Source organism: Staurois parvus, unplaced genomic scaffold (assembly GCF_062004578.1).
Source record: "Staurois parvus isolate SC_StPar_1 unplaced genomic scaffold, SC_StPar_1.0 ptg000564l, whole genome shotgun sequence".
Lineage (NCBI taxonomy): Eukaryota > Metazoa > Chordata > Amphibia > Anura > Ranidae > Staurois > Staurois parvus.
In genome coordinates, this window is record NW_028318360.1 from 8,504,945 (window position 1) to 8,529,466 (window position 24,522).

General features: G+C 41.0%; 1 protein-coding gene across 2 annotated transcripts in view; it reads right to left on the reverse strand.

Annotated features, from left to right (window-relative positions):
* Nucleotides 1-474: 474 nt before the first annotated feature.
* The window catches only part of SORCS2 (sortilin related VPS10 domain containing receptor 2), a 1,187,504-nt gene continuing 1,163,456 nt past the window's right edge, over nucleotides 475-24,522 (reverse strand). The window contains exons 25-28 of one of the 2 annotated variants that reach the window (XM_089691581.1): nucleotides 24,291-24,393; nucleotides 20,792-20,949; nucleotides 13,133-13,212; nucleotides 475-7,804 (exon numbers count right to left, since the gene is read on the reverse strand). In XM_089691581.1, coding sequence (XP_089547707.1) covers nucleotides 7,781-7,804; nucleotides 13,133-13,212; nucleotides 20,792-20,949; nucleotides 24,291-24,393 — 365 coding nt within the window. In that variant the 3' untranslated portion in view covers nucleotides 475-7,780. The remainder of the gene's footprint in view (nucleotides 7,805-13,132; nucleotides 13,213-20,791; nucleotides 20,950-24,290; nucleotides 24,394-24,522) is intronic. The other variant, XM_089691582.1, reaches the window with a different exon arrangement.

The following is a 24,522-nucleotide window of genomic DNA, read 5'->3' on the forward strand; positions in this document are numbered from 1 at the left end:
CTAGTATCAAGGATAGGGCACTATTCCTCCCACTGACTCCAATCATCAAGCAGTATTCCTCCCACTGACACCAATGATGGGGCACTATTCCACTGACTCCAATCATCGGGCAGTATTCCTCCCACTGACTCCAATCATCGGGCACTATGCCACCCACTGACTCCAATCATCGGGCACTATTCCTCCCACTGACACCAATTATAGGGCACTATTTCTTCCACTGATACCATTGATGTGGCACTACTCCACCTCCTACTGACCACCACCCCTGGGGCCATGTTTGTTCTCACTAATGTTTGGCATGGAACAGTTTTCTACCTCCACTGGCCTCAATCCTGCCCCCCTAAAGTGTGAAGGACATTAAACTGACCCTTTGTTTGAAAAGTTTGGAGACCCATGCTCTAACTCAATGTAAGGAAGGTATCAAGTTTTTCTTTTTTTCAGCCGATAAAGCAAGTCAAGGAAACACGTTGATAAAATTCCTTACTTCCACCTTTTATTTCAGAATAATTTAGAGAAAGTTTACCATCCTCCCATACATAGAAACACTTGCAAGTAAACAGAACAAATAATCGCCATATTTTTCATAAAAAGTTTTACTGTGCTATAAAACATTTGAGACTGAACGGAAATGATCATTTGAGGCAAAGTGTTACATGGGAAATGAGCAGAACATAATATCATCAAGGTAACTATAACTGGAATTCAAGAACTCTGTATACAAGTCTACCCAACTTCTTAATACACATTACCAACTGCTTTCATTAAACCTTATCACAGCAGGAGCTTTATACCATTGGAATGTATGGCTATAGGGGACGTCAGTTCGTTCATATAATAAGCCAATGGGAATTTGTGGAATACTGGCGGTGTTGCCAAATGATCTAATCTTTGCGTTTGTATTGAGCAATTTATAATGACAATCCAGAAAAAGTATGATTTTCAGTGAAACAAAAGTACAAAGAAAAGCGTATAGAGATTTTAAGACGATGCTTTCTTGGAAATTCATGTAAAGTCAACTATACATTATACAATTATCTTGTACAATTTCCCTTTAGATTTACCAACACCATATAACATGAGGTCAAATGTGAACACTTTCAATTTGTATGCAATCAGCCAGGCCCCTTGCACTACATAGTTGAAGGTAAATCTAAAGGAAATTGAACAAGAAAATGCTATAATTTATGGCCAGATTAAGTATTTCTGGGTAATGCCACATTTACATAGGAGATGGTCAACAGGGATTTATTAGCCTGGACTCATAGTGATCCTTGATATTAGGCTTTGGAACAGGGGCGGACTGACAACTCATGGGGCCCCCGGGCAATAGGGGATCATGGGGCCCCTGTGTCCTTGACCAAACTCAAAAAAGCCTATGAAAAAGGTACCAGGGGCATCTCATGGGGCCCCCTACTGACCCCGGGCCCTTGGGCAGTGCCAGAGTTTCCAAATGGTCAGTCCGCCCCTGCTTCGGAATCAGCGGCAGAATTGACACGATTCTGCCCTTGATTCTAAGTTGTGCTGAAAGCACGGGAAAACGCACAATGCCACTTAGCACCCCAAGAGCAGTGCGATATTGTCACGCATCAAAAAATCATGCCAAAACAACCCTGAAAAAATCGTGTGATTCTTGTCGCCCAAAAAAGTGCAAAATCTTATTTTGCACGACAAACACGCATAGGGCAGACCATATACACTTAGGCCCCATTCACACTTAGAAATTTGGAATTGCAGGCAGAATCAGTGTGATTCTGCAAATGATTCAAAATTGCACGAGCATTACAGCAAAACGCGTGATTCAGGTTTTGGATGCCATTCATTCTCATTGGCACCTCAAATGCGGTGCAATTTTGCTGCGACTATCGCACAACAAAATTGTACAGAAATTGTTCATATACAGACAGAAAAAAGGAAAAAAATTCAGACCAAAAAAATCAAATAAAACAAATGTTTTCTTCAGTGTAGAGATCGATTGTGGCAAAATCAATTAAATCTAAGTGACGTCGCTCATTCATATTTGGTATGTGAGGCACTGTGTGAGACACATCCCCAGACTACAAGGAGAACATGGGGTGATTTTTAGGCCTCTTTTGAGTTTGCGTTGCCCTCAGAAGAATGATCTATGTTGGATCACTCTTCAGAGGGCATTTGACAGTCCTAGGCTCCCAGAATTATACTCTTAGATAGGGTTATTTGCAATGAAATATGAAAAAAACCACTGTGGCCTTGTAGATTGTTTTGTAAGTTTCTATCTCTGGTAGTCAGTAGTAGATCTGTGCCAATTTACATGCCACATATCACTGTTTTATTTAAACGTAATGAAAGGAGTTATTGGAAAACAATTCTATTAACAGAAAAGTTAGGACACTTCCACAATGTACAGTGTATAGGAGCGTGGAGGAACTAATATTTATCTAAAATCGCCTTTTGGTTCCATTTTTCTGTCCTTTACTGTGGGATATCTTTGTCACCAAGTCATAGGGTTACACAGGAGGAATGGTCCTAGAAATGATGGTGCCATAGCCTTAAGAAGCCATTAAATCTCTCAGTGGCAAAGACATTACTACTGCAGCACTAGCCCAAACCTTGAGGGCTCTTTCACACTTGTGTTGGAGTGCGGCTCCCTCTGAAGAACAATCTTTATTTGAATCGCTTTTCAGAGGGAATTTGACAGGCAGTGAGGATGCATTATATCATCTACTCACTGTCTGATTTCACTATAATGATGCAGTACCACACTGCATTGTATGCTGTTGCAGAGCAGTGGCAGTCTCCACGGATGAGTTTGAAAACTGGCATAAAAATGAGCCTGTAAAGGTGAAAAAGTAGGTGTACAGAGAATATCACTTTACTTACCTATTCTGAAGCCACTCTGGTCCGGTCCCAGGCTGAACTGTCAGCCGCGGCTTCTGTGTGCGGACATGGGAGCCAACAACAGATGCCCCATAGTAAGTCTATGGGTGACGTCATCTCCCAGGCATTTCCCAGCCATTGTTGGCTTTCTCTCCTGCACAGAAGCTGCCACTGGAGACCAGACCAGAGCAGCTTCAGAATAGGGAAGTATAGCGAGCTATTCTTTACAGGGTTAGATACAGTAGGTATAGTGGTAGGTAATGACTGGAATGCTACTTTAGGTACTAATGTTGGACTAGAAGACCTGACTTGCAATTGGTGTTCTAATTTATTCCAAAGGCATTCAGTAGGGTAGAGGTCAGCGCTCTGTGCAGGTCACCTGAGTTCCTCCACACCAAGCTAATAAAACCATGTCTTTATTGATCTGACTTGCTGCACAGGGGCGCTGTCTTGCTGGAGTAGAGAAAGGTCTTCCTCAAACTATTGCCAGGTAGGGCAAGCACAGTTTCCGAAAAAGTCTTTGTCTTTCACTAGGAACACCTGAACTCAATAATTTGGAGGATATTCTGCATACTTTTGTTCATACAGTGTACTTTTATTGGCCATAAAGTAGTGAAAGTGCCATGGAAATAAGGCTTGGTACCCTTTTAGATGATAAACATGAGGCCCCATGGCATCCAGGAATCCTGGTGGGAGAATCTCCACACTGGAATAGCTAAAGGAAGCCAGTGGGTGACAGATAACAAGTTTTTCTGTATCAACCTAGCAATCCTGCTGGCTAATAAGGCAGGTTAAGGAGCAGCATTATGGGGACGGGGGGTCAGTAAAGGATGAAGTGAATATAGTGACACAATGACACCCAATGGCAAAACAGTATCATGCAACCGATTAACTGTTTTTGCAAAATTTACAGGAGAGTCGATTTTTTAAAGTAGAGGCTGTTCAATTAGCAAAAATAATGTTCACTTTGCCAAGCAAATGGTTTTTTTCTTTCTGATTTGTGTCTCATTAGAGAGATTTCCCTTTACCTTCTGTAAAAGACAGTGAGAGGATATCTCTCCAACTTTAGGGAAATCTCCTCTTAGATAGTTGTCCCTAGACCAGCTGGAAGATTTCCCTTCAAAATGTTGGGTTTACCTCACTTTCAATCCTGGTGATATTAGTGATCAGGACAATTAGAACGATCCTCCCTAATGGGGAGGTGCACAGATATGTTATGCATTGGAACTGGTACTGGGTCAGACAATGGTGACTGATGTGGCCAGTCTTTGGGTGGAGACCATACCTGATTTAAGCCAGCCAAGCCTGCAGTCGCATGCTTGTGATATTGAGTTTGTAACACGTGCTGCAAGTTCTGCGTTTGTCTACCCTGCTCTGCTAGATTGGATTCCCTCGTTGACAACCTCGGATCGGATATCAACTACTTCCGGAACACTGCCTGCCTTTTCACTATGGATTGACCCTGATTACTCTGAACCTTGCCTGCCTTGTACCTGGAATGTCATTGAACCACCTGTTTGCTTTGCTCAGGTACTATATCATTGTGTGTAAGTCCTGGGGGCAACTGAGTATTGACAGGCCTGCTTTCATTATGGGAAAGGGGGCTGCTATAGGTTAAGAACACAGAAGCCAGCTATAGTGCCTGACCACCTGTGTTAGAGGTAAGCATGACAGGTCCAGCACTGATAGAAGCCTCAGTTATGGCAGGTAATATCTTTGCTGTCAGGTTCTTTTTAATATAGAAATTCGGAAGGGTCTCTATGGAAAAAGTGAAAAGCTCAGTAAATTAGCAGTTCTCTTGTTTGGGCTACATTTTATAGCCATGCATTTATCAACATATACAATAAACCTGCTATATTGGGGTTCTTTTTGTTGTAAGCAGAAAATTACCAAAGTCTTGTGTTATTGGAAGAGACTATATAGATAAAAATGTTTTGTTCTAACTCCAATTTCACATTTTCAATAGCTACAGAGTTGCCATGATAAATAATTTTTAGGTCCCCTTTATTATTCAGTTGAAAGAAATTGTAGAAAACAGTACTCATAACATGGCAAACGGTTGGCTGCTGGATGGAAATGCAGTCTTGACAGAAGGTCTATCTGGTGGGCTTTTCATTTTTGATACTGAGTGATCCAATGTTTAAGACCCATGGTCAACTGGAAAGTGCTTCTTTAGTCCTTCTATTTTAAATCAGTACCCTTTTGGAGTTTGTTTTAATGCCCTATTTTAGGGTTTATTTTGTAAATTAGCAATTTTAACATATATTTTTTTTAAAAGTGTGAAGACAACAATGTATTTTATAACTACAATCATCTATCACAATTGGTCCTGAAGAAGTGGAGGAAATGCTCCAAAAGCATCGACCTGTGGTTATAATATGTTATTGTGTCTATAATTGAGGTGGTCATACTCATGCCATTCACACTTATGCATTTGTGAATCAAATCAATTTGATGTATTTAATCTATATTTAAATAAAACGTAGTATTAAATATATTTTTTCAACTTCAAGATGCATATATACAATTTTGAGTGCTAAGTCCCCTATTCTACTTTTGATACCATTTTGAGATGATAAACCTTTAAGGCCCCTTTCACATGAGGGGACTCTGTTCTGATCAGCAGGGGATCCAATTGCAGATGGCACATTCACTATATGGGCGTCCAGGAGTAAGCGGACTCTGACGTCCATTTACATCTGTCTACTCTCCAATCCAATCTACCTAAACGGAAGTGGACAGATCCCCTTCCTTTTTTTTTTTTGAGCGGCCTGGATCAAACCCAGAGCTAGGCTGGTGTAAACAAACACTAGTCTGTTTCCACCCACCTGTCCAATAGAGGTGAATGGACCATCAGATCAGGTCTGTCTGTAATATTGACAGTTGGACCTGACCTCGCCTAAGAATATTAGAAACTCTGTGTCACTCTAATTATTAGTCACAGTTGCAAATCACTGCTGCATAATCATTAACCCCTTTGTGCCGGCACCTCCCGGCCCTTTAAGGGGTTTCTGACGCCAGGAGGCGGGGTGGGGTTTAGGTTCATGTGACCACCATGATTGGCTGTGATGGCAGTCACATGATTGGAAAGGTTCCAATCACAAGTAGAGAATGGGACCTTTCCATGGGAGGCCGACACATGTGCTAGAAGCATGCAGGGCACGCGCTTGCAGCACGTTTGTTTACAAATGGTACGCAAATATGCGGCCGCTTGGCGTCAAGGCCCAGCCGCAGAGAGGCTGCATATTTGCGTACTGTCGGCGTGAAGCGGTTAACGAGTTGCAGTAAGGCAGCCCATTAGCTCTGAACACAGCAAAACATAGAAAAACTGACCTGCACAATTGTTTTAATGGCATGCACTGCAAAGCATGTTATGTGTGCTACAGTGCAGATATGTTGGCACTTACTGTACTTGTGCATAGGGGTGCCATTCTAATTACCTCAATGCATAAGTGTGAAGGAGACATAATTATCACAGCCCACAAACATCACACACAGTGAGGCACAGTAAATCCCCTGTCAGGCTTTTACTTCACAGGCAGTCTAAATACCCCACTATCCAAAACTAATCAAAAACAATAGACAATTGGTGTTTTCAATGTATGGCCATATTTTCCCTTTAATATAGTGTTTTGTTCGGATCTGTTTTCTTAGTTCTTTGCATTAAAGTAAGGAAACCAACTCAGTAGTATATTAATGTGCTTTTAATAAGCAAAAATACTGCCTATACAAACTACAGTTACAGGAAAACAATAAAAGGCTTACAGAGTGGTACAAATATGCATACATAGACATGCAAACAGTATCTAGTCTGTACTCAATATGGGTACATTAACAGTGACTTAGCTTCCATTATAACAGGTCTACAGTTTCCTTATTAAACAAAAATGTTTTTTTTATCTAGGCAGTCCAGTTTTCTTGTAGCGAAACATTAGTGCTGTCTCATGGTGAAGTGAAATCCTGTTTGATAAGGAAATTGTGGACCGGTAGCTAATGACATTTAGTGTATCCATTTGCATGCAGACTAAATAGATTGTGTATGTGTACATGTATGCATATTTGTAGCACTCAATATGCCTTGTATTGTTTTTCTGTAACTGTTAAATAGCTTGTATATGTAGCATTCTTGTTTTAAAAAGCACTGGGTTGGTTTCCTTGCTTTGATGAAAATATTCAAGAAAAACGTTTAACTAAAAAAAGTAAAAGCAAATCATATTGGCCTATACCATTACTTAATGTAAAAGTAGTCTGGAAACATTAAGCTCCACCCTTGATCAATCAGAGCCCCTTTATGATCTGCTGCTGTTAAGTAAAATACTTTGAGAAAGCCCACCAACTGAATGACTGGAATCAGCGTGGGGTGTATGAAGGTGGTCAGCAAATCTGTGGATTAAAAACCATGATTCCTGTGCAATGGCAAATCTCACAAAAGGGCCATATGTACCAAATACAAGTTCTTGATCTTCCTCTCTTTTCCAGGGCACATTCCTGCCAACTGACATCCAGTTACATGATGGAAATTCCAATATTCTAAAGTAAACTTGGATTTTGGAAAAAAAAATCTCTCTAGATAAAGTGAAAATGTAATAACATGTACACATAATATGAATAGAACACAAAAGTTGTGTCTTGGGTTACAAATTGGCTACTACTTGAATTTGAGTTGTAACAACTGCTGCTTGTAAGAAAACGAGTCTTTAATACACATCAGCGGTTGGATCACTCTTCTGTAGTAGAGGACAATACGTATCTTCAGGACAGGTTAGAAACAAACTTCTCCGATTGCTGTTACAGTCCGAGTATTCCCAAGCTGGTCGTTCACCAGGGAACAATGTTACAATTTAGAGAAGAGTCTGTACAATGTTTGTTTCCTTCTGTAAACATCAGCTAACAAGATAATTGTGCATTTCTCTAGAGTTGATACTTAAAACCACTCCTGAGTGATTACCTGTGAATAAAGAAGAGAGAGAATTATTACGTCTATCAACCACATCATTCTCGCTCTATTTTGTGACACGAATTGTTTTTTGAGTGGTAAAAAAGGTAAACTCTTATTTGAAGAGATGCATTTGGAAGGAAGGGAATGGCCCCTTTCCACCAAAAACTAGTCTTTCTGTTTCTGGCAGTTTTTATTTGATTTTATTATCCTGGGTAGGATATCTGTTTTCCGTTCCCTTGTCCAGTATAGTGTATGTTTAGTGGGAAAATGTTTGATAATGTTAAAGTGTTTGTAAAGGCAAATTAAAAAAAAAAACAAATAAAATACATGTTATACTTACCTGCTTTGTGCAATTGTTTTGCACAGAGCAGCACCGATCCTCCTCTTCTTGTGTCCCACCACCGGCGTTCTGGGCCCATCCCCCTTGCTGAGTGCCCCAATAGCAAACTGCTTGCTATGGAGGCACTCGTGTATGCTTGCTCCCAAGCCAGATCTTTGTGTCCATAAGACACAGAAATTTGTAGAATAGCTACTAGAGATGGCAATCAGTGGCACATTGCAGCTACTCTGTCTTAAAGTGGAACTATAGGCAAAACGTTTTTTAAGTTTGGATAGAGTGAGGGTGGGCTATAACTGTTATTGTTTTTTTTTTCCCCACCTGTTTCTCATTGGGGAAATATATCTTTTCTTCCTGTCCCATAGCCAAAACAGGAGGAGGGAGGAAATCTCTGCAAATTAAGGGAATCCCTTGGGGCCCCTCAGGTCACCAGAACCATTGGAAGATTTCCTCTCTAACACTCTTCTGTGGACAATCCAAAATATGGGATTTTCTTTTGCTTTTGCTCAATGATAATGGTAAACAGGACAAATAGAGAGGGTGCATCTCCCTAATTGGGACACAGACAACAATAAAAACATGGCAGGGACTCTAATCCTTCTCCATTTTATCCACCACTAAAAAGTTTTGCCTTTAGTTATACCTGAAGTAAGGTCAACTTTGTAACTCATACTTCTTTACAAGAAAATTATTTATATTGTTTGCTCTTGTATCCACATCCTCCAAAGTATTTTCCTCTCATTCATAGAGATCTGTGAACGAAACAACTACAAGTACCATCATCCATTGCAGCTGACGGCTTTGTATACAATCAACCTGTATCCGAGGATGTCTGCAGGAGTCTGAGATTGCACCCCTGATCCACGGATCGCGGGTGCAATGCTTTGCAGGCTCCTGAGGACATAAAATTATAAATGCCCATTTTTTTTCCTGCAAAAAGATGTGCATTTATTATTTTTTCCTAAAACGAGAACTTCGCCTTTAATGCAGAGAATGCATTACAGGATAAGTTCACCTTTCGAAAAAAATAAATACATGCACATCTTATTGCAGGTAAAAAAAAAATGTGCATTTATAATTTTGTTTTTAGGAGCATGTAAAGCATTGCACCTGCAATCAGTAGATCGTAAGTGCAATCTCAGGCTCCTGCAGACTGTCAGTGTTTCTGTCTGCTTGTACCTCATATGGGCTGGCAAATACACACTGACAGGGAGACTCAATGAACTACTTAGAGCGCTCACTAGTACTTTTAGTTCATTCATTCACAGATCTCTGTGAATGAACAACAAAGTCATACGGGTGGAGTCCTTTTTAAATTGTGACAGAAGGTGCTGGGAGACGATCCCCATTCTGCTGTAACAATGGGGATGTAGAGGGATTGGCGAGAGGCTGCAGAAGTTGCAACATGTTACATGTTCCACCCTAAATATGGATGGAACTTGGAACATTTTTCCAAAGGTGAACTGGTCCTTTAAGGTAAAAAACCTTTAGCCTTTACAACCACTTTAAAATAAATATTGTTATCAGTGTGTGTTGGTTTTAAATGCTTTATTTTCACTTGGTGTACATGGCGGCAGTATATTTTCTCATCATTTTCAAGACTGTACTTCCTGCTTAGCAGAGCTGCACAATGGTTCTGCCTTATGGTAGCTGCACACATATTGATATGATCATACAATCAATCATTCAGTGGGATTAAAATGATCAAATAAACATCCTAAACCAAAGTACCTCCATTCAATCAATCTATTTAGTGAGTTTTCTATTTTTTTGGCTCTTCCAAGGCGATCAGCTATGACAGATCTAATTTTCTGAACAGTGGAGGAACTACCAGGGTTGCAAAGCACGCACTTGCAACTTTCGCCCTGGTGTTCTGCAACTGTGGGGTGGCCCCAAGCAGTGTTCACAGTAAAAAAGGGCACTTTTCTGCTGTCCGTAAACAAAAAAACTGCACTTGTCCCTGAGCTTCCTCCTCCCCCCATGCCCCCTCCTTGCATGTCTGACCAGTGGCCTTCACCCCGGCCCAAGCCAAGCTCAGCCAATTACTAATTGCCTTTCCAGCAAATTTGAAAGCAACTGCAAAAGGGGGCGCAGAGGAGAGGAGGACCAAAGCCTGCAGGCAATTACAGGAGGTCAGTGTGTGACAGCTCCAGGCCACACAGAGTCTGTCAGTCACTCTATGGGTGGGGGTCACTGATGTAAGGGGCGACACTGATATAAAGGTGCCCCCATATATCAGTGTCTTCATTCCCCCCTTACATCATTGACCCACTTTACCTTAGAGCAGTGGTTTCCAAACTGTGGCCCAGGGGCCAGATGTGGCCCCTTGCTTGCTTTTATGTGGCCCTTGGGCATTATTCCCACCCTGCCAGCAACAGTGGGGCATAGATCCTGCCACTGACACTGACAAAAAGGACACTATTCCTCCTATTGATACCAATTATGGGGCACCATTCCTCCCATCGACACCCATGATGAGGCACTATTCCTCCCACTTATACCAATGATGGGAAACTATTCCTCCTATGACACCAATGATGGGGCACTATTCCTCCCACTTATACCAATGATGGGAAACTATTCCTCCTATGACACCAATGATGAGGCACTATTCCTCCCACTTATACCAATGATGGGAAACTATTCCTCCTATGACACCAATGATGGGGCACTATTCCTCCCATTGACACCAATGATGGGGCATTATTCCTCCCATTGACACCAACGATGGGGCATTATTCCTCCCACTGACACCAACAATGGGGCATTATTCCTCCCATTGACACCAACGATGGGGCACTATTCCTCAAACTAACATGAATGATGGGATGCTATTCCTACTACGCACACCAATGATTTGGCAATATTCCTCCCATTGATACCACTGATGGAGCACTATTACTCCCCATAATACCAACAAGGGGGCACTGTTTACTCCCACTGACGCCAGGACATTTTCTTCTCCCACTGGCCACAGTCCAACCCTCCAAAAGTTTGAAGGACAGTCAATTGGCCCTTTTTTTTAGAAAGTTAGGAGACCCCTGCCTTGGAGAATTCACTGTGCAGACTCTGGTGTAAAGGGGAACTCTAATGTAAGAGGTTCTCTGGTCACCAGAGCCCCCCTTACATCAAAGTTCCCAGCATTCCCCCTTACAGTGCAGGGGGAAACTTTGCAGACTCTGAGGAAAGGAGCAACTCTGCAAACTCTGATGTAAGGGGGGCTCTGGTGGCCAGAGAACCTCTTTCACCATAGTCCCCCTTTACATCAGGATACGCAGAGTTTCCCTTTACATCAGGGTCCGCAGAGTTCCCCTTTACATCAGTGTCCGCAGAGTTCCCTCTTGCACTATAAGGCAAACCCTGTGGACTCTAATGTACTGTAATGGTTAAATTTCATGTAAAGGGAGCTCTAGGAACTCTGGAAACTCTGATATAAGGGGGCATTCTAATGTAAGGGTAGAAAGAGGGCCCACTGCAGAACATCACACCTAAATTGATCACAAATCACTACACATCTGGCCACCACTTCAATTTAGTGAGTAAAGTTCCACTTTAAAGTGACCCTAACATCTGGTTAAAACAAAATTCTATTCAAGTATATATTCATCACTCAAAAAAGCTCATTCTATTTCCCTCCTCCAAATTCCTTTTTTTGGTTGCTGTGATCCAGCTTCCTCTTAGAGGGTGGCTACCTTCATTCTCCATGGTCCCACTCTAAGTAGGAACATAGCGACCCCCTTCCTGCTTGCTCCCAACATAGACTACGGGATTCGTAGTGTGCATAGAGCAGTGTACATGACCCCAGCTAACATGCACTGCTTGTTCAAAAGATACAGAAGTGAGGTGGAAAATGAGAAGTTCAGGAGCTCAAGGAGGATACTACAAGTAGGCAGATATGCACAGTAAACAAAAATAAATTACAGGGCCATTATTAGTGGATGTTTATGGATTATTTTTGAAGAATAAGAATATAGATTAGTGTCACTTTAAGGTAATGAAAGACTGAAGTGTCTAGCATGTACCAAACAAGTGCAGCATTGCTTTTAGTAGACTTAAAGGAGAAGTACAGGCAAAGCTCTTTTGGCTGTACTTCTCCTGTGGGTCACAGGAGTGCAGTTTGTTCAGTTTGCACTTTTGGATGATGTCACTCAGCTGGTCCAGGCTGGTGAAATACCCCGACTTTAAAGTTGGGATCCACCCCAGAGTCTGGAGCGGCACTTGGCTCAGCCTCCCAGCGGTCCATTGATAGCCTGAGCCAGCCGCTCGATCCCTTCGCTTCCATAAACCAAAGCTCCAGTGAGCACAGGGCAGGGGGCAGAGCAGGCAGCAGTGGCTGAGTTCTCACCCATAGAGCCGGAGGGGGCAGATGCAGCATTGGACTGATGCTGCATCCACCTAGGTAAGTATGATTTAAAAAACAAATCTCATACTTCTCTATTAATCTTCAGGTGAAAAATGCCACAAAATAAGCTTTCACAACACAGAGTGTCCCTTGTCAGGCATTTATGCAGACGTTATTTGGGCATCACTTTATAATAGTTTAGTCTTTTTACCACTCAGTAATATTTACTATATATATACTTCTGGCTAAGGAATCAGCTACACAAGATATTTGGAACTGCTGGTAAATAATCCCTTTTTGACTTCAGTGTCCTGTGAGCGGACAAACTCTCAGCAAGAGGTTCATATCACGCTACCAAGAGAAGTAATATCTCTGGTGCAGTTGAGCCCAAACAGAATTATTTAGTGCTCCTGATTTCCCCATTTCACAAGAGCAGTTTAACAACAAGAGTATAGCAAATAAAAAGGTGCAATAATAAAAAAAATCATAAAAGAGCTTTGAGTGCTTGATCCATGATAGATCATGGATGTCCCAGTGCTTCCACGTAGGATGGCCTAGCAGTGGCAGGGTGCATGACTTTTCTGTAGTGCAGTAATAGTGCAGCTATTCTGCAGGGATAAAGGAGTAGGGTCAAACATCCACCTAACATGCCACTGACCTGCGAATGGACACTGGCAGGCATCGACAATAAAGGGACCTTGTAGCTGTTGAACAATCCACCTCTCCCAGATAGTGTCACTGCAAGGCAATGATGTGGAGGAATCCCAAGGTTGGGCCGTAGAAAAACAAACAAACAAGCAAAATAAAGTGTATGGGAAAATGAAATAGAGGATGAATGAGAGCTGCAAGATGGAAGAGCGCAGAGCATGAGATAAATTAAAGGGCCAGTAAAGCTGACATCATCTGAGAAGATATAGTGGGCCTTCACTAAATAAACATAAACACATACTGACTGCTTGCTATAGACAATGATAAAGAGTATCTCTGGGAAACATTGTGATAAAAATTGTGCAGTACATCTCCCCAATTTATGCACATTTCCCTGTGTTTTGTCTCTTTAAAAAACTGCAAATACAGAAAAATACTTGTTGATTTGCCACAAAATTAGCAAGCCCCTATGTTTCTTTAGTGAGCTGGCAATCAGGGCTGTGCCACTCATGAGGCCATTTGAGGACACTTCATCCTCACACTGGATACTCTGTCCTCATACCGAACACTCTGTCCTAATACTGGACACTCATAGCAGACACTCCATCGTCAGAATGGACACTCCGTCCTCATACTCGACACTTTCTTCTCATAGTAGACACTCTGTCTCTATACAGGACACTCATAGTGGACCCTCCATCCTCATACCGGACACTCTGTCCTCATACTGTACACTCTCTCAATACAGGCCACACTTTCTCAATACCGGACACTCTCTCCCAATACCGGACACTCTGTCCCAATATCGCAAACTCATAGTGGACACTTCATCCTCATACTGGACATTCTGTCCTCATACTGGACACTCATAATGGATATTCCATCTTCATACTTGACACTCTGTCCTCATACTGGACTCTCATAACAGACACTCCATCTTTATACCGGACACTCTGTCCTCATACAGGACACTCATAATGGACATTCCATCTTCATACTTGACACTCTGTCCTAATACCGGACACTCATAGCAGACACACTGTCCTCATACCGGACACTCTGTCCTCATACCGGACACTCGGTTCTCATACTGGACACTCATAACAGACACTCCATCTTTATACCGGACACTCTGTCCTCATACCGGTCACTCATAATGGACATTCCATCTTCATACTTGACACTCTGTCCTAATGCTGGACATTCATAGCAGACACTTCATCCTCATACTGGACACTCTGTCCTCTTACTGGACACTCGGTTCTCATACTGGACACTCATAACAGACACTCCATTTTTATACCGGACACTCTGTCCTCATACCGGACACTCAAAATGAACATTCCATCTTCATACTTCTTCATACACTCTATCCTAATACCAGACACTCATAGCAGACACTCTGTCCTCATACCGGACACTTGGTTCTCAGACTGGACACTCATAATGGACATTCCATCTTCATACTTGACACTCTGTCCTAATACTGGACACTCATAGCAGACACTTCATCCTCATACCGGACACTCTGTCCTCATATAGGACACTCGGTTCTCATACTGGACACTCATAACAGACACTCCATTTTTATACCGGACACTCTGTCCTCACACTGGACACTCAAAATGAACATTCCATTTTCATACTTGACACTCTCTCCTAATACCAGACACTCATAGCAGACACTCTGTCCTCATACCGGACACTTGGTTCTCATACTGGACACTCACAATGGACATTCCATCTTCATACTTGACACTCTGTCCTAATACTGGACACTCATAGCAGACACTTCATCATTATACTGGACACTCTGTCCTCATACCGGACACTCAGTTCTCATACGGACACTCATAACAGACACTCCATTTTTATACCGGACACTCAAAATGAACATTCCATCTTCATACTTGACACTCTCTCCTAATACCAGACACTAATAGCAGACACTCTGTCCTCAAAGCAGACACTCTGTCCTCATATCGGACACTCGGTTCTCATACTGCACACTCTGTCCTCATACTGGACACTCATAATGGACATTCAATCTTCATACTTGACACTCTGTCCTAATACTGAACACTCATAACAGACACTCTGTCTTCATACCAGACACTGATAACAGACACTTCATCTTCACACTGGACACTCTGTCCTAATACCGGACACTCATAGCAGACACTCTGCCCTCATACTGGACACTCATAACGTACACTTCATCTTCACACTGGACACTCTGTCCTAATACCGGACACTCATAGCAGACACTCTGCCCTCATACTGGACACTCATAACGTACACTCCATCTTCACACTGGACACTCTGGCCTCATACTGGACACTCATAGCAGACACTCTGTCCTCATACTGGACACTCATAACGTACACTCCATCTTCACACTGGACACTCCGGCCTCATACAGGACACTCTGTTCTCATACCAGACACTCTGTCCTCATACTGGACACTCTGTTCTCATACTAGACACTCCATCCTCAGTGTATGTGCCCTGTGTATGTTCAGCCCCTTAGGCTGCAAAGGGTGATGATGTGCAACCCAGCCGCCTGCTTCCTAGCAAACAAAGATGTTGTGCAGCCCAGGCTGCAGATTTCCTTGTAGCGAGCAGCCAGTGAAAAGATGGGCAGCAAAAATTGCCGTCTCAGTTATCATTCCAGTCAGGACTGCCTCTCTTTTCTGAAACCCCAAGCAGTGCTCTCAGCCCTGCTTTAGTTGGCCTATGCTGGGCTACAAAAAACCTAACCCTTATGTTAAGGATAGGCAGAAGCTCTGTAGCCCAGCAAAGGAGAACTAAACAGGGGTGACAACATTGACTCGAATATCATTGCAGTAGAGGCAGCATTATTGGCTCATTACAGGAAGATAGACGCTCACTGGATTTCTGGCAGATCAACCAATATTTTTCTGTACTTGCAGCCTTTTAAAGAGAAAAAAACATGAGACAATGTGTGTGTGTGTACTGCAGAGATGTACTAAATACAGTTTTTAATGTTGCCCAGATATACACTTTAAATAGCATAAGTTTAGATATAGCTGAACAACTAGAAGAAACTAGCAACATATCAGCTTAAAGTACACCAGTCATAAACAATATATTTAAGTGTTCTTTGCTGACCACAGTCTGAAAATGCTATTTGCCTGGTTGTATCTAGCTTGAATACTTATGACAACAGTTATGCAGCAAATGAAAAAGAAAAGTCCAAATTCCTGATCTCTAAACTTGTTCCAGTGACTCAGAAATTGTGGACACCGAAACATCAATGTGATATGCAGGCAATTAGCATTTTATGACAAATGTACTTTAAGATTAGTCACACACATTTTTTAGCCACAGAAATTTCCCAGCACGCTTTTTTTTAAAACATTTTTTTTTGTAATTTAACATATTTGTAGAGAAAGCATTACAAATATCTGTAACTCCATGCAGATTTCAGTGAGAGTTAGAATTATGCTGGGCCTGGGCCAGAACATTGTGTCTTAGGAATGACTTCACTATCTAACAAGGTGATCAGCATGTATCCAGCTCTCATTATAATTCCTCAAATCTCCTATGATTGCCGCTGTTTGATATTATATAGCCCTCCTCCAAAAGGTCAATGCCACACTGGTGATTCTGGCCAAACTGGCAATGTGTCACTAATTGACAAGAGTGACATGGGGCCAAGAAAGGGGGAACAAAGAGAAATCCATCATTCTGCAGTAGAGTACAGAAGAATAATTGCTAGACATAACTGGAGTACAGTATAAAGTTAAGAGTTTAGATGATACCCTATTGGCTAACTTAAATTATTAAAGATGCAAGTTTTTTTGGGGATGATTTTGATTTCTTCTTTATAAAGCATGAAGTAGGGGATCTAATACATCCTGAAAGCTTGTATCTTTATGCCTTGACACCAACAGTAGCTGGTGCTATAAATGGGCTGGTACACCCAGGGAAGGTAGAAGGGGCTCCAGATTGTTCTTCACTGTAATTGGCTGCATAGTGCTGCCGTCATCAGGAGCCCATCCTACTGGCTCCTGATTGTCAGTACTTCAATGTGAACTGTTCGTGACAGCTGGGTCACAGTTCTGCCTGCATTACTGCTTACCTGTCCTGCAACCACATATGTCTATAGCTCCTAGATTGTAAGCTCCAAGGAGCAGGGCCCTCATAACCAGGGGCGGACTGACAACTCATGGGGCCCCCGGGCAATAGGGGATCATGGGGCCCCTGTGTCCTTGCCCAAACTAAAAAAAGCCTATGAAAAAAGTACTAGGGGCATCTCATGGGGCCCCCTACTGACCCCGGGCCCTCGGGCGGTGCCCGAGTTTCCAAATGGTCAGTCCGCCCCTGCTCATAACCCTCTTGTATTGAACTGTATTGTTGCTGTATTGTCTACCGTTATATTGTAAAGCGCTGAGCAAACTGTTGGCGCAATATAAATCCTGTATAATAATAATATAGCTATCTTAAAGGGGTTAATAAATGAAAAACTTCATAGCCTAAATTAGCCCATAAAGAGTATCCCTTAAACTCCAAATTTTTGACAATTCTTATTAATACATATTTAATTCTAATTGCCAATTTAAATATATAAATGCAACAAAAAAAAAACCAATAACATTAAATTTTAAGCATGCTGGGAGAGGTCTGGGCATAAAAACATTCAGAAAGTAGTCTCAGGCTGATAAAACATGACAATCCTTTCATTCTACATTCACTGTATTTTTCGGATAAGAAGGATAAAATACAGAGGCTGTAAGGTATTTGCTAGATCACAACACAGAGCTATTGTAAGCTTGGAAAGTATAATTCTCCATACTACAGTAAGATCTCGTAACCCGCACAAAGCTCTTTAACTTTAGTGGCCCTTTAAAAAGGAATAAAACCAAGCTATGGATTACATGTTTTGATTCAGTAAAATAATGTAGCAAAATGCTGAATGTAAGCCACAAAACATATCACTATTTTACAGCAGAACTCTTTCCTTGGTAAGCAGCTTTTTCTAATGTGTACTGAAAAATATCAGTAATTACCTTTTATTGGAAGAGATATTAGAGGTAACATAATAAAATGGTCATGGGCAAATAACTTAATTCCTCTTGTTATAACAAAATATACTGCACTACAGTGAAAATGGAAAGTTGGAGGATTTAAAGTTGTTTTATTATTCAAAGGAAACATGTATCTGCAATAATAGCTGAAGGCTGAAAAAGCAACAGTAATGTAGAGCAGAGTCACCTACCTACTTCCATATATGAAAATAAGTCTACCACATTTGCTGAAGTCCATGAGCATTTATCATGGTCCATGTATATTAATTAGAGCAAGAAAGCGCAATGAGGTTGATTTTCTAAAGGCAACTAGACTCTGCACTTTGCAAACAGCAGTTGTACTCTGCAAGTTCAGTTGCTCCAGAGCTTAGTAAATGAGCAGAAGCTCTGCTGACTTCCATCATCCAATCATGTACAAGCAAAAATGTTTTTTTATTTTCCTTGCACATGATTGGGTATTCTTTGTGTAACACCTTGTAGGTTACTGACTATCAATGTGAGTGGGCATTTTTCCACTGACCACCAATGCAAGGGAGCAACACTACAGATTTCAATGTCTGGCTTTCTTTTCTGGCAATATTATTATTATTTTTTTGTTTCATTTTATTGTTATTGCTGACAATAATTTTGTTGTATATAGCCTCCAAATGTATTAAATATGGAAAGTATTCCACATTACTACTTATTTTCTTTATTCCAATTACTGTTTATGCCAATGTACCATGTGCTGAGGATATAGTAATCATTAACAGGGGTTCCCTGAGACCTAAACATTATTTCAAGGGTTCGTCCATGGTAAAAGGGTTGAGCAAGGCTGTTAAATTGTGTACACAACGCCAATTCGTTTTTAATGGCACTTAAATATTATACAGCACAAAAAATACACTAGTGCAATAGTGCAGAACAACACGCGTATGTGAATGCTCTGTATGCTGTGGTGCAATTCATTGCCAAAAATAGGGTAGAAATATTTTTTCATGCATTAATTTTAAAGTAAATAGGATGCCTTAACACAAAAAATTGTACATTAGTGTGTGTGTGTTAATGCAAATGGAGAGGTGTGAATTGGCCCTGAGAGTCAGCACACATGTAAAACATGAAATGCTCTTATTTATCTAGTGCAGATGACACTGAAATAATTCACCTCCAATGCATGTCCATGGAAAAAAAAACATTCACTTACAACAGCATTTAAAGTAGACAAAATTACTGGTGATATTTGCCATATCTGTGTTCAGCTACTACCTACATTTACGTAATGGGTGTAGATTACGCTAAAAATGTATTATTACATTTACATCATACTATAATTAGGTAAGGTCAATCTATACATTGTTCAGTGTATATCAGCTAGAAAAAATGCTTTTGGTGTGCTTGAGAAACATCCTACATACCAGAGACTATAATTAGGTCAAGGCTTAGGTTTAAGTGTTGGGGGGGGGGGGGGAGTAGTAAATGCTAATTGTTTGATTAGGGAAAGTTTTCAGCTTCATTTGAGGGGAGAATTACTGTAAGAGTTAGGTTTAGTTTAAGGGGTTAGGATAAAGTAAGGATCATGGGGATACGGGGGAACACATTTGTTTCCATCAGTGAACACTACCAGCTCTGGGTTCTAGGCACTGAAGCTACTGTATCATAGTTTGAACTAGACTGGTCAATATGGTCAATTTCCATACACAAGCTTCTTAGAATCATTTGGGAAGCATGGAATGATTCTTCCTTGCATTGTACATCCCTATAGCTGTGGATCCCAACTAACCCGCCAAGTCAGGAAACAGACTCAGCTAATGTAGACACAGGGACTTGTACAATCACTAAGTCTTGAAGCCTCAGGAGTGGGATGACAGTCCTGGAGCCTGTACATTTCATGCTCCAATGCAACTCCTATATGTTCAGTCGTACACATTCCCTTTATTTACAGCAAAAGGGCACAGAAAACAATAGCAGCTGTGCAGCCAAAACATTGCTTTTTTATCATAAACACCAAGTCTATGTAACATGTAATTTAACTAAGTATTTTAGTTTACCAAATCGGTTACCTCTGATATCATGTTTATCAGATGCATACTGTATAATGGTGCGTAAACAGACTGGTAACTGGCATTTTCTAAAAGCTTACCATTTTGCACAACATGTATTTATTTAACTTATTGATATACTATTAGCATGCTACAGCTCAATACAGCAAAAGACTGAACCTTTCACATGAATCCCTGCCCCAGAGGAGCTTACAATCTAGTGCTCTTGCCAAACACACACACTCTAGGGGCAATGAATCTGAATGGAAGCAATACATTATGAGCAAAGTTAGAGAAGTCAAAGCATATGGACATATGAACTTGCACTATATAGTGACCCTGGAGGGAATGAACCCAAGACCTCACTGCTACAAAATACAAAGTCTAACCCCGAAGCCACTTTGCTGTCTATGACCAACAGCAGGCAACCAGGTGCTAACAGTGTCTTGTAAAAATAATGGCAGTCAACTGCACTACAAAACTAATAAATGATTAGATGCTGTGGAGCACAAAGTTTCTTTCTTTACAGTGGTACTGTATTGAACTTTTGGCCATAAACAATAGACCTGTTGGGAAGAAACAAATTCATCATTCTGTTACCTCTTGCATTTCCTAGTGTTTGTGTGTCCAAGTCATCATCAATGAACTCCTCTCCCTGGATGATGTTCTGTGTGTCCTCACTGTGGTTCACAGGACTTGTCATCTCCTGCTCCTTCTCATTGTGCATTTGAGCATAGACATTCCTGCCAGGCATTTTCCTGTGTTGGGCACAAAGACAAAGTTTACCCATCATGTTTGAGTACTAGTGCTGCATGTAAACTTGGAGCTGCTAATCCGTAAAATGAATGTCAAGAGTCAAGGGTGTACCTGAATGACTTTCTCCCTCTTTTTGCTCAGCTATTTAAAAAAACCACCAAACACCGTAATGGTCTGAAATGTCTAGGGGACAAGCTCTGCTTAGAAGTGGACCTGAACGCAAAAAGTAAAGGTTAAGTAGCGAAAATCTTAAAATGCAAATCATGCCCAGGCAGTATCCTGGAAATCTTTTGTCTTTAATATGCCTGAAAAAAAGCACTACACATTCTGTGCCTAGAGCTTCACAGGTGTATATTTGTAGTATGATATCTAAGGCACTGCTGCCTATGACTGTTAGTTTTGTAATATATGAAGTAGGATTTGATGATGTCACTATTGTGCTGCTCACTGTTATCTTTGCTGGTGAGGAAGCTGTACCTGAGAATCTGTAGTGAAAGAATCTCCCTGCTGCTACTTCATTCATTCTGTGGATCTCTGATTTCCAAATTTCTCCTGCTGCTTTTTAATCATTCCTTTACCATTCATAAAAAGAGCAGTAATTGAGGTTGGGGGCAGCTCTTATTTTAGAAATTAAAGTACTGTGCCTCCACCAAGATGACAGTCTCTACACAGAAAAGCAGTACAGAACAAGGCATGGTAAGTCAGTAATGGTGAAAAGGCCAGCTGCAGGGAGACAACAGGCAATGCTGGTAACTAGTCATTTGTCCTCTACTTGTCTTTTTTTGGGTACAAGTTTCACAGTTCACGTACTCTTTAATGTTGCACTTTAAAATACACTAAATTCCTCCATAATAAAATCCAACTTGGACAGTGCCTACCTTCCCTGCTCTCCTACAGTCCAAAAAGAAGCCATCCATGAAGCTTCAGAAATATTTATGAAACACATCTTACACTTTATTTTTTATTAACATTACAGAACAGGATTACCATCTTAAATATAAGATAACTATGACCCTTCAAAATACATAAAACAGTGTACAAAAATGACCAGAAATGCCCATTTCATGTCTAACTATCCAGTTCCTGAAAGTGGACAGAATGGCCATAGGTCTTTTGGATATAGTTATATAAATGGAGAATTTGCTGATGGCCACTTTCCCCAATGTTGAATGCACATACAGTGGGGCAAAAAAGTATTTAGTCAGCCACCAATTGTGCAAGTTCTCCCACTTAAAAAGATGAGAGAAGCCTGTAATTGGCATCATAGGTAGACCTCAACTATGAGAGACAAAATGAGAAAAAAAATCCAGACAATCACATTGGCTGATTTGGAAAGAATTTATTTGCAAATTATGGTGGAAAATAAGTATTTGGTCACCTACAAACAAGCAAGATTTCTGGCTCTCACAGACCTGTACCTTCTTCTTTAAGAGTCTCCTCTGTCCTGCACTCATTACCTGTATTAATGGCACCTGTTTGAACTTGTTATCAGTATAAAAGACACCTGTCCACAACCTCAAACAGTCACACTCCAAACTCCACTATGGTGAAGACCAAAGAGCTGTCGAGGGCACCAGAAACAAAATTTTAGGCTGGGAAGACTGAATCTTCAATAGGCAATCAGCTTGGTGTGAACAAAACAGCTGTGGGAGCAATAATTAGAAAATGGAAGACATACAAGACCACTGATAATCTCCCTCGATCTGGGGCTCCACGCAATATCTCACCCCGTGGGGTCAAAATGATCACAAGAACGGTGAGCAAAAATCCCAGGACCACACGGGGGGCCCTAGTGAATGACCTGCAGAGAGCTGGGACCAATGTAACAAAGGCTACCATCAGTAACACACTAAGCCGCCAGGGACTCAGATCCTGCAGTGCCAGACGTGTCCCCCTGTTTAAGCCAGTACATGTCCAGGCCCATCTGAAGTTTGCTAGAGAGCATTTGGATGATCCAGAAGAGGATTGGGAGAATGTCATATGGTCAGATTAAACCAAAATAGACCTGTTTGGTAGAAACACAACTCGTCGTGTTTGGAGGAGAGAGAATGCTGAGTTGCATCCAAAGAACACCATACCTAGCATGAGGGTGGCAACATCATGCTTTGGGGCTGTTTCTCCGCAAAGGGACCAGGACGACTGATCCATGTACAGGACAGAATGAATGCCATGTATCGTGAGATTTTGAGTGCAAACCTCCTTCCATCAGCAAGGGCATTGAAGATGAAACGTGGCTGAGTCTTCCAACATGACAATGATCCCAAACATACCGCCCGGGCAATGAAGGAGTGGCTTCGTAAGAAGCATTTCAAGGTCCTGGAGTGGCCTAGCCAGTCTCCAGATCTCAACCCCATAGAAAACCTTTGGAGGGAGTTGAAAGTCCGTGTTGCCCAGCGACAGCCCCAAAACATCACTGCTCTAGTGGAGATCTGCATGGAGGAATGGGCCAACATACCAGCAACAGTGTGTGCCAACCTTGTGAAGACTTACAGGAAACGTTTGACCTCTGTCATTGCCAACAAAGGATATATAACAAAGTATTGAGATGAACTTTTGATATTGACCAAATACTTATTTTCCACCATAATTTGCAAATAAATTCTTTCCAAATCAGCCAATGTGATTGTCTGAATTTTTTTTCTCATTTTGTCTCTCATAGTTGAGGTCTACCTATGATGCCAATTACAGGCCTCTCTCATCTTTTTAAGTGGGAGAACTTGCACAATTGGTGGCTGACTAAATACTTTTTTGCCCCACTGTATGGCCATATAGCGAATTTATAATACACAGTTTTTATATATATATATATATATGCCTCAATGTGTGCAGAAAGATACACCTGCCTATTGTGGCAACAATATTGTGTGCAAAATATTACAATTGTGGTGAATTTCCAAAGCATTATTTATTAAAGTATTTTAAACTTGTAAACTTGAACTTTCTATCTTTTTATATTTTTAATTCCTTTAACATCTTTATGTTACAAATAACGTTTAATACAGGATGTCAAGCTATTCAGTTCTGTATTCTAAAACTCTGGAACACTAGACTCGACTTCACCAACTATTGCTTGCAGAAGGGTAATTTACAATACATTACTTGCTTCTGAACTTAATATATAAATAAGGATGAATCCCTGTTAGGCCAGCTAATATAATTTATTATTCAAAATGTACAGCAAGGCAAGTACAATAGAACAAGACACAAATTAGATTCTTGAGCTCATATGGGGCATTGACTAAAGCTGATGATATAAGAGGTTATGAGCATCAATAATTTTTAACCTATACCAAAAACAACAGTGTAAAATGAATTTTTATTGAGGAATTTGTTTTGGACTTGCCTTTTGAACTTATATAGAATGAAGGCACCAACTGCTACGATGAATATTGAAAAGATGACGACTATAGCCCAGTACCCTCCAGTTCCTCCAATCACTCGCGAGTCTGTAAAGGGAACACTCTGGTTAGATTATTATTATACAGGATTTATATAGCGCCAACGGTTTGCTCAGCACTTTACATTATAGTGGGAGAAAATACAGTAATAATACAGTTCAATACAAGAGGGATTTG